The following is a 10,419-nucleotide window of genomic DNA, read 5'->3' as shown; positions in this document are numbered from 1 at the left end:
ACTCAGACCCCCCCCTCCCCCCCATTCAGGAATTCTGGGGTGCCATCCGGGCACCTGGTGAAATGGACGAAGGAAGGTTGGAGCACGAACGGACGAGGCGGCCTCCCCTGTGTTTCCCTCCCCCCATAATTTCAGAGGAGGGGGCTCTTGGGCACAAGAGGGGCCATGGTGGGAGGGGAGGGGGGGTGGGGAGGGGGGGAGGGAGGGCAGAGCCAGGAGTGCAGTGGGGAGCGGATTTTGCCACCCGGGCCAAGAAGGGCTGCAGGCGCCCCCGAGAGGGTGGGAGGGGGGGTCAGAGGTGGGAGGGGGGGGGGCGCAGCGATTCAGGGGCATTTCCTCTCTACACACTGTTTTCCCCCCTCTTCATACTCCTGCTTGGAGATCCACATCTGTTGGAAGGTGCCCTGGAGAAGGAAATAGACGGTGAGAGGCCCCCTCCCCAGCCCCCTCCTTCCCACCCACCCACCCCTCAGCCCCACAGACAACTGCAGACCCCACCCCTTGCAACCAAGCCCTCCCTCGATCCCCCCTCCCTCCCCACTCACTAGAGAGGCCAGGATGGAGCCCCCGATCCACGGGCTGAACCTCCGTTCCATGGTGCTGTTGCTTGCAATCAGCTTCAAGCGCATACTCTGCAGCAGGGGCAAAAAAGGGGGTCACAGGTCGGGGAGGGGGCTCTGAATCCAAGTTCATTCTCATTGCCAAGTCCTGACTCCCCAGGGAAGGGCCTATTTTCCCCTTTTAATTGACTTTCGAAAGGAGAAAATCCCTTCTCGGAGCAGCCAAAAATCAGCAGCCGGATGGCAAACTTTTCCAGTGCAGAGATTTTATTTGATGAAGAACGGCTGCAGGATTTGGGCCGGCCTAGAGCAAAGAAGAACCGGGGCGGGGGACGACACGACAGCAGCCTTCCAGTATCTGATGGGCTGCCCCAAAGAAGAGGGGGGGGGGTCAAGCTCTTCTCCAAAGCCCCTGAAGGCAGGAAGAGAAGAAGCAACGGGTGGAAACTCATCAAGGAGGGAAGCAACCTGGAACGAAGGAGAAACTTCCTGACAGGAGGACAATTAATCCGTGGAACTGCTTGCCACCAGAAGCTGTGGGTGCTCCAACACTGGAGGCTTTTAAGAAGAGACTGGACAACCATTTGTCTGGAATGGGGTAGAGTCTCCTGCTTGGGCAGAGGCTGGACTAGATGACCTCTAGGATCTCCTCCAGCTTTATTTGGATGGATGGATGGATGGATGGATGGATGGATGGAAGGTAGGACAAGAAGCAATGGATGGAAACTAGCTAAGGATAAAAGCAATCTGGAACGAAGGAGAAACTTCCTTATAGTGAGGACAATTGACCAGTGGAACTACTTGCCACCAGAAATTTTGAGTGCTCTAACACGGGAGGTTTTTAAGAAGAGACCGGGCAGCCATCTGTCTGAAACTGTCTGGGGTCTCCTGCTTGAGCTGGACTAGAAGACCTCCACGGTCCCTTCCAGCTCTATTCTGATTGATTGGTTGATTGGTTGATTGATTCATTGATACCCAAGGAGGAGGAGATTTAGCGACTCCTGAATTTCCAAAGTCATTTTTGTTTTCGGGGTGCCCTGCAATGGCCCTCCTATCTCCAGCAGTACTTTTATCCACGCCACACGGGCAAGACCCTCTCAGCTGCCCCTCGGGGTTGGGAGACCCATGGGGGGTGGGTGGGGGGTGGGGTGACTGTTCCCCCCTCCTCCGGCAGCCCCGCTGGCCTTGTGCCGATGGGCCAAGCGGGGACCCCCAAAGCCCCTCGGCCACCTGCCCTCGTGGCCCCCTTTCACTCCTCGCCTGGGGGTGGGGGCTCTCACCGGCGGGGTCTTCTGGGAGAGCTCCCGGTTGAGGCGATCGGTGAAGCCCTGCAGGAGGGTGTTCCCACCCGTGACGATGACACTGCCGTAGAGACCCTGCAGAAATGGGGAGGGGGAGTCAAGGGGGAAGGAGCCTCTTTCTCCACTCGGCCCACAAGGCTGCCTTTGAGAGATGGCGGTGTTTTCCCACTCGATCTTCCCAACGCTCCAAGATCCCTGTGGATCGATCCTTCCTTCCTCCATTCCTCTTTCCTTTCCTTTCCTTCCTTCCATGCCCTTCTTTCCTTCCTTCCTCCATTCCTTTTTCCTTTCCTTTCCTTCCTTCCTCTATTCTTTTTCCTTTCCTTTCCTTCCTTCCTCTATTCTTTTTCCTTTCCTTTCCTTCCTTCCTTCCATGCCCTTCTTTCCTTCCTTCCTTCATTCCTCTTTTCTTTCTTCTTTCTTTCTTTCTTTCTTTCTTTCTTTCTTTCTTTCCTTCCTCTTTTCTTTCCTTCCTTCCTCCATTCCTCTTTTCCTCCCTCCCACCTTCCTTCCTTCTCTCCTTTCTTTTTACTTATTTATTTCTCTATTTCTCATTGCGCTATCCACTCTGGGCAGCTTACAATGCATTAATAAACCCAGATGCCAGTAAATGAAGCTTAATGAGAATCTGAGCTACGTAGAAGCCCTTACCTAAGTGTGAAAACCTAGTGGGGGAGGGGGCTTTCCCGCTTGCCCTTTGGGCTTTTGTGAGGAGGGGGTGAGGAGCCCCTGCTTCTCCTCAAAGGGCGGGGCCTTGGGGAATTCAGCCTTCCAGCCGAGAGAAGAGTCCAGGGGGGGCTTTGGGTGGGGAGGGGGGGGCGACTCACCGGCCGTATGTCGATGTCACACATCCCGATGCTCGTGGTGACCACATGGCCAACGCCCAGCATGGTGTTTCCAGAGAGACCCTGAGAAATAGAGGGGGAGGGGAGGGGCTGTGACTGCCAGACTTCAGGGGGACAAAGCAAAATAACACCAAGCCTCACACACCAACCTTCCCTGGTTGCAATGCTGCGGGTATAATAGGGACATAAACTGGGGTGCGTGTGTGGGGGGAAGAAGAAAGTGGAGGAGGTTGGGGGGGGGTGTCCGGTGCCCGCTCAGGGGTGCATCTAAGCGAGAGAACCTATGGACACATTTGAGCAGGCACGGGGGCGGGGAGGGTGCAAGCAGACAGGAAGCACCAATATGAATGTAAACACCCCCCCCTGTTCAACCCTGTCCCCCCAAAGGTCGTGGTTTGGGGGTGCTGCACCCCCAGAATAACCCATCACAAGGAGCGCCCAACCTTTTCGCCAGGAGCAAAGCACGGCCAGCCGTGGACAGGGAACAGGGGACGGGAGGAAGTCCAGCCGCCGCCCTGTGTCCACCCTGCCTGTGCTTAAAAGATGACACACCAGCCCTTCAGATCCCCCACTTGGCTGGCCACGCCTGCCTGTTGCGCAAGATGGGCAGGGGGCTGGGCTTGCCCCTCTTTTGAGAGAGAGCCCGGTCCCTCCCCTGGCACAGGGGGCTCCAACCTCGGCCACTTTTAAGACTTGTGGACAAAACAATGGAAAGGAGGGAGGAAGAGGAGGGAAAGGAAGAAAGGGGAGAGCAGAGGACGCAAGGGAGGGGAAGGAAGAGGAGGAGAGGGGGCAAGAAGGAGGAGAAGAGAGGAGGAGTTGGGGAAGGGGAGGGGAAGGGAAGAAGAAAAGAGGAAGGAGAGGAGGAAAGGAGAAGGGAGGTTGGCAAGACGGAAGTAGAGTCGTTGCAAAATAAGATGGAGATACGGAGGGGCCATACAGTTAACCCCCAACTGTGTTTTCTATATTCATAAGGAGATTGGGATAAACGTTAATAGCTAATAGATGAACGTCAAGAGTATTTACAAGAATGTATATTTGGGAACATATATGAAAGGAAGAAATCAAATTTTATATTAAAAAAAAAAGACTTGTGGACTTGAACCCCCAGAATTCACCGGGACGAATGCATTCCTTTTGATAGGCCTATTTACTCTCTTGTAATCCCTTCCTCTGCGATCTCCCAGTTGTAGGACATGGGAGAAAAACAACAGGAATTCCTGGCTGAGGAATTCTGGGAGTTGAAGTCCACGAGTCATTGCCAAGTTCGGAGACCCCTGGCATAGAGCAATTTGGGGGGGGGTGTTTGAGGGGTGTTTGGACCTTCTCCCACTAGCCCTCAAGTCTTAAAATGGCCGAGGTCGGAGACCCTTACTCTAGCAGGCCAGCACCGTGACTTCTGCCTGCCCCAAACCTGCTTGCCCATCCCGCCCGCCCAGATTCCCGGGGAAATGCAATGCCAGGGCCCCTCTCTGCCCTTCCTCTGCTGCCCTACTCACCTTCACATTGGAGGGGTCAAAAAGCCCCTCGGGGATCCTCAGGCGCTCAGCCCCATAGTCTGTGTTGTAGCCATTGGGCATTTCGTAGTGGACGGTGGGCATCTGGGCAGCCACCCTGCTCCGAAGAAGGGCGGGGTTTGGAAACAGAGAAAGTGCCAGGTCTGGCTGGACTCACCGTGCCAGGACAGGGCAGTCTTCCCTCCAACCTTCCTCCTTCCCACATGGGGGACACAGACCCCTCCCATAAACAATGCTTCCCAGCCTCTGGACTACCAGGGTGATGCCTGGGACAGCTTTGTCCCTGCCAGATCTCTCTGGCATCTCCCTGGATCCAGGCCCCACCTAATTCCTTTTCCTTTCCCACAACCTACAATCAATCAATCAATCAGAACAGATCAGAAGGGACCTTGGAGGTCTTCTAGTCCATCCCCCTGCTCAAGCAGGAGACCCTGTGCCATTTCACGCAAGTGGCTGTGCAATCTCTTCCTAAAAACCTGCAGTGATGGAGGGCCCACACCTTCAGGTGGCAAGCAGTCCCACTGGTTAATTGTTCTCATCGTTAGGAAGTTTCTCCTTAATTCCAGGCTGCTTCTCTCCTTGATGAGATCAGATCCTCTTTTCCATTTCGTAAACCAGTTTCATTTCTCCCACCAAGGATGCAACCCTTGGTGTCTTTCTGGGCCCTCGTCTCTTTTGATTTGTCGCCTTGCATTCTGTCTTCTGGATCTGGTCTCCTCCGGCCCCCAGAGGAGGGGCGTCCTGCCATTCCGGTCATGGGGAGGGAGTTGGGATTTTTTAAAATGTCAGCTGGGAAAAGCTTCTTTTGAAATTCAACTTTTGGAAAAGTTTTTTTTCTCTCCTTAATTTGAGTTGGTCGCCGGAACCAAAAGTTTCTTCTTTCAAGCTTTCAGACCTCCTGCTGGAGCCCATCGCCAGTGACTTTCTCTCTCTCTCTCTCTCCCTCTCTCTCTCTCTCTCTCTCTCTCTCTCTCTCTCTCTTCAGAACGTGCGACCTGGGCTGCTCCACCCGTTGAATTTTTATGGTTCCTGTTTTGTGTAGCTTTGGGTTGTTACTTAGAGTGTGGCTGGCTGGCTGGCTACTAAGTCCTGAATTGCTGTTTCCTTGTGCTGCAAAGAGCCTCGTAAGCTGGTCATAAATCAACCCTCCTATTGAGTAGCCCATTTCTCAGACTTCAATCATTTCTCTGGCTGTTTTTGTCCCTGCTCAACCAACCATCGGAGTAGCTGTGAAACTGACTGCATGGCCTTGCTGAGGCTACCAATGAATTCATCTAACGTCATCCGGGGACACGTAGATTTAAACCTTCCTTGGCAGGGAGTATTTCCCCTACAGCCCACTCCAGGCGGGATGAGTGGGAAAACGTGGTGTGGATCTGAGGCCAGAGAGAACAGGGGCTATTTGTGACTCAGGTCCAGCCTACCTTACAGGGCTGTTTTTTTTTCTGGAGACAACCCTTAGGGAGCAACCAGCCTTGAACTCTCAAAGCAGGAAATAGATTCTTGGCTTTTTTCACCCTGCTCCCAGAATTCCCAGCACCTTGCCCGAAAGAGGGGGATTCTGGGAGATGTGGTCCCAACCCATCGGGAGGGCAGCCAGCAGGCTGGGCAAAGATTGGGCCACGGGAAACCCCAGACGTAGCCCCCAACCAGAGGTGGGTTCCTACCGCTTCGGACCAGTTTGGCCAAGTAGGTAGTAACTCGGCTGGACATGCGCCCGAACCGGTTCTGTCCTCGGGGCTGCCATCTTGATTTCCTGTTCTGCACAATCTTCATTGAAAAAAAAGTATTTTATTCCCCATTTTTAATGTTGTGCCCAATATGTGCAGACCTTTTTATGTGCAAATATGCACATGCACAGAGCGCAAACTTTTTCGGGCACCGAACCAGTAGCAATGCCAGCGGGAACCCACCCCTGCCCTCGCCCCATTCCTCCTCCCCGGTACTCACTGCTCGTCATAGGGAGAGTCTGAAACTTGCAGGACAGATGCCTGGAAATCTTGTATCACCTCCTGCGGGAGGGACAGAGAGGGTGGGTGGGTGGGGGTCAGCACATCCAGGGCCTGCACAGAAGCCCCCTCCCCAATACACACCCTCCCCCGCCTTCCCACCCAGGAACAAGCCTTGACCTCAACCTATCAGCCCACCGACCGCCCCGTTCCTTGACCTGTGTGCCCCATGTTGCCCCAACCGTCCTGGGCACCTTTGGCAGCCCAGGGGCCCCTCCCCCCTTCCCTCCCCCAAGGGCTCACGTTGCACATGTAGCCGTGCCAGGACTTGCTGACTTGGGGAAGCTTCTCCTTCTTCTTCCAGTTGGGGGGGGCTCCTTCACGCACAGCTTCCTGGGGGAGAAAGACAGGCAGATTGTGGGAGCCCCTTCCCTTGCAACCCTCTCTGGACCCAGCTGTCTGTAGGAGGAGGGGCTTGTGGACTCCAACACCCAGAATTCCCTGGGACGAATGCGTTCCTTTTGATAGGTATCACCCATTGTGGCCTATTTACTCTCTTGCAATCCCTTCCTCTGTGATCTCTCCGCTCTGGGAGATGGGAGCAAAACAGCAGGCTGGACTTCCGCTCTCTTCTTGAAAGCTTCGAGCTCAGGACAGGCACTGGGTGGGGGGCTTCCAGGTCTGAATGACACTCCCCCCCACCCCATTCCTTGCACTTCTTCCTAGCAGCAGAGTGGACCGAATGCCCAGCGCCCGGTTGCCCCCTCCCCCCCGCCAGGGATCCATCGCTGCATACTGGGGCGCGAGGAGAGAAGGGGGAGCCCTACCTTGGCTGCGATCATGTAGGGGGGGACAATTTCGATATTCATCTCTTGGAACAGTTCACGGCACTGCATGGAGATGAAGTCGCCAGCCAGGGGGGATTTGACAATCCCTGCAATCGGGGAGGGGGAGAAAAGGAGGGAGAAAAGGAAGAGGGGGAGAGGGGAGCGAGGGAGGAAGAGGAGAGGAAGGGGGCAGGGAAGGAGGGAAGGGGTGGGGGAGAAAGATTGAAGGGAGGGAAAAAAGGAGGGAGGGAGAGGAGAGGAGGGAAGGGAGCGAGAAAGGAAGGGAGGGAGAAAGGAAGGGAGGGAGGAAAGGAAGAAAGGAGGGAAGGGAAAGAGGGAAGGAGAAAGAAGGAAAATAAAAAAGGAGGGAGGGGGGAGGGGAGGAAGGAGGACGAAGCAAGATAAAAAAGAAGGGGGGAGGAAGGAAGGAAAGAAGGAGGGAAGAAATTGAATGAGGGAGGGAGGGAAGGAGAAAGAAAGAAGATAGAAAAGAAGGAGAAAGGGGGGAGGAAAGGAAGAAAGGACAGGAGAGGAGGGAAGGAAGGAAGAGCTGCCCCCACTGTCCCCTATATTGGCAGCATCTTCTTCTGCCCTGCAGAACTCCCCCCAAATTATTTGGAGCCCCCCCCCAAACCCACCCCACTTCCCCCTGAACCTGCCAAGGGCTCGGAGGCCAAGCACACCTGGGGACTCCCTGAATGGGCGATTTCTTTCTTTGTGCCAGAGCTCCCTGGCATCCTGGCACGGCCCCCAGAACGTGGCACTGGGCCTTCACAATAACAGAGACCAGAAGCTCCCCCCCCCTTCCGAAGACAGCGACACCCCCCCCACCTTGCTGCAGGATGTAGCCATCGTGCACGGGGATGGCCGTGGTGTGGGTCGCCCCACTGTCGAGGACCAGGCCGGTGCTGCGCCCGTTGGCAAAGCTGGTGAAGCGGCGTCAAGGCTTTGGCAAGACGGGGGGCCTGTGATGGGGGGGAGGGGGGGAGGGGAAGCCACACACCCCTCCCCAATCTTCTCCTTTGAGGCTCCCAGGTGGCGAGAGCCTTAACTGGAGCAACAGGCCCGAGGAAGGCAAAGCCTGGGGGCAACCAGGCAGGGGCCGGGGTGGGGTGGGGGTCCCATTTCTGGCCCCGAGAGGATACGCCGTGAGGACGGCCGTCTTGCAGAGGAAGAAAGCTGGGATGGCATAATGCTCAAACATCAACTCCGTCAGCTTCTCCCGCTTGGCCCGCGTGTTCCACTGGAGGGAGGGGGCAGAGGGTCAGAAGGGTGCAGGGGCCCACCCCCCCAAGGAGGAGGGGGGAGGGGGGAGTCACCCCAGATACCTACCGGGGCCTCCGACATGAGGACAGGGTGGAGGTTGGCCTCTGATTTGATGTGCTTGTTGTAGGTGTGGTCCAGGATGGCTTGGAAGCAGCCCCAGTCTTCGACTTAGGGGAGAGGAGAAATGGGGCTGATAAAGGAGAACGGGACCCCCCTGGCTGCTCCCCACGCCGGGACCCCTCTCCAGGCCCCGCTTGGGATGGTCTGCTCAAATCCCCAAGCAGGGAGCCTCTCTCTCTCTCTCTCTCCCTCCCTCTTTCCCTCTCCCTCCCTCTTCCCCTCCCCCTCTCTCAGTATCTCTCTCTCTGTGTATACATTTCTCTTTCTCTCTCTTTCTCTCCTTCCAGATGTACCAGTGGACTCAAGGAAAGGAGGGATTTAGGGGTCTCAGCACAGCAGGCAAGGACCACAGTTCCCCTCTGGAGCCCCCCTGGGCCTCGGCCTCTCTCTCTCTCTCTTTCCCTCCCTCTCTTTCTCTCTTTATCCTTCTCTCTTTCTCTCTCTCTTTTTCTTTCTCATTCTCTCTCTCTCCCCCTTTCCAGGTGCACCGTGAGCCCGTGGACTGAAGGACCCGGGGGTTTAGGGGTCCCAGCACAGTGGGCAAGGGCCACCATTCCCCCTTGGAGCCCCCCAGGCCCTCGGCCTCCCCCGTTCCCCGGCCCGCCCTCGTACTCATCCCGTTCTTGAGGGGCGAGGCAATCTCCGTGTTCTCCCGTGGGACATGGAGGGAGTTGGTGTCGATGTAGTAGGCCTTGCCCGATTTGGTCTCCTTGTCGCCGTCCAGCTCCATGGCCGACTCATCGTGGGACAGCAGGCCCACCGTGGTGGGGAAATCCGCCTGCAAGCAGAGCAGGCGCCGTGGGGCAGGGGAGTGCAGGATTGGGGAGGGGCTCTGCAAAGAGGGCCCCTGCCAAGGAAAACTCCCCCCATCGGGGGGGGGCTGGAGGAGAAGGGGGGTGTCCCCCTCCTACCTTTGGACAGTCTTCCCCAGCATAGCCGGCCCGGACAGAGAAGGAGCCGATGTCGAAGACCAGTGCTCCCACCTCGTCTGCAAGGAAGGCACCAGCGACACGCGTGAGGAGGGAGGGAGAGCGGAGGGGAGAGGGATGCAGCCCCCCCACCCCAATTTGTTCGCTTACAGCCTAGAGGAGGCGTTTTAATTCGCATTTTAACACTTCCAACTCATCCAGGGGCTTAATTCACCCAAGTGCCTCCAACAGAGAGGCCCAGATTTAAGGATATGAGATCAGCAGGCGACAGTCTGGATCTCTGGACTGCACAGGGGCGGGGGGCGGGGGGGACTGGATGGCCTCGAGGGCCCCTTCCGGCTCTTTCATTTCCATTTGGCAGCCTGCAAAGTTGGCTTCTTTTGTCCCTGGCTGTCCGGGAAGGTGGCTATGAAATTGGGAGGAGGGGGCGACTGACAGGGAGAAGAGAGGGTCGCGGGGATGGACCCCTCCGGGGCATCCGAGTCGCCCATCCTGCTCCCCTGAAGAGGGACCGCGGATGCCTCCTCGTAGGCCCGTCGCCCACGGCAGGAGGGAAGCCGAGCACATTCCTGCCCATAGGCCGCTTAAGCAAGTGAGCCAAGCCGCACGCAGCAGTGAAGGGGGAGGACCTCCGATCCTCCTCCCTCGCTCGGCCTCTCTGGCAAAGGGGCTTCGCTCAGGACCAGGATTCAAACCCAGCTCCCAGCTCAAGGCGGTCCAGTGCGGCTGCTAGAATTCCCAGCGCCCGGTCGCCCGCCTTCCGGTGCCCCGGAGCAGGGCAGGGGGGCGAGAGCGGGGCGAGGGACAGCCCTACCTCCTCCGTAGACCCCTCCGCTCATCCCGACCCGCGTGCGGTGCCCGTGGGCGTCGCGGTGGGCCTGGGCGGGATGCCGGCGCTGCCGGGGCTGGGCTGCCAAAGGGCGGGAGAGTTCAGCACCTGGGCCGGCGGACAGCAGCCTGGGCAGGGGGCTGCGAAGGGAGAGGGGAGGGTCTGCGTCTCGGCCAATCAGGGATGCCCACCCCTCCCCAAGAGGGTCACTGATTGGCCGCCGTTGGAGACAATGAAGAGAAAGGAGCGATGGGCCCTTAAAGGGGACGAGGCGGC

The 10,419-nt window shown here is 57.2% G+C and overlaps 1 protein-coding gene across 1 annotated transcript; it reads right to left on the bottom strand.

The window, feature by feature from the left end:
• Positions 1 to 307: 307 nt before the first annotated feature.
• Positions 308 to 10,309, bottom strand: LOC309401041 (actin-like protein 6B). The gene is made up of 14 exons (XM_081969978.1): positions 10,129 to 10,309; positions 9,297 to 9,373; positions 8,998 to 9,163; positions 8,332 to 8,432; positions 8,145 to 8,242; positions 7,831 to 7,925; positions 7,000 to 7,106; positions 6,476 to 6,565; positions 6,174 to 6,235; positions 4,206 to 4,320; positions 2,689 to 2,769; positions 1,841 to 1,936; positions 546 to 632; positions 308 to 404 (listed from the first exon to the last, which is right to left on the bottom strand). Exons 1-14 carry the CDS (start codon positions 10,151 to 10,153, stop codon positions 324 to 326), a joined length of 1,281 nt encoding a protein of 426 aa, XP_081826104.1. The 5' UTR covers positions 10,154 to 10,309; the 3' UTR covers positions 308 to 323.
• Between the last annotated feature and the right edge of the window lie 110 nt (positions 10,310 to 10,419).

Source organism: Natrix helvetica (genome assembly GCF_964273705.1).
Source record: "Natrix helvetica genome assembly, chromosome: Z".
NCBI lineage: Eukaryota > Metazoa > Chordata > Lepidosauria > Squamata > Natricidae > Natrix > Natrix helvetica.
This window is presented reverse-complemented; position numbering and strand designations above follow the sequence as displayed.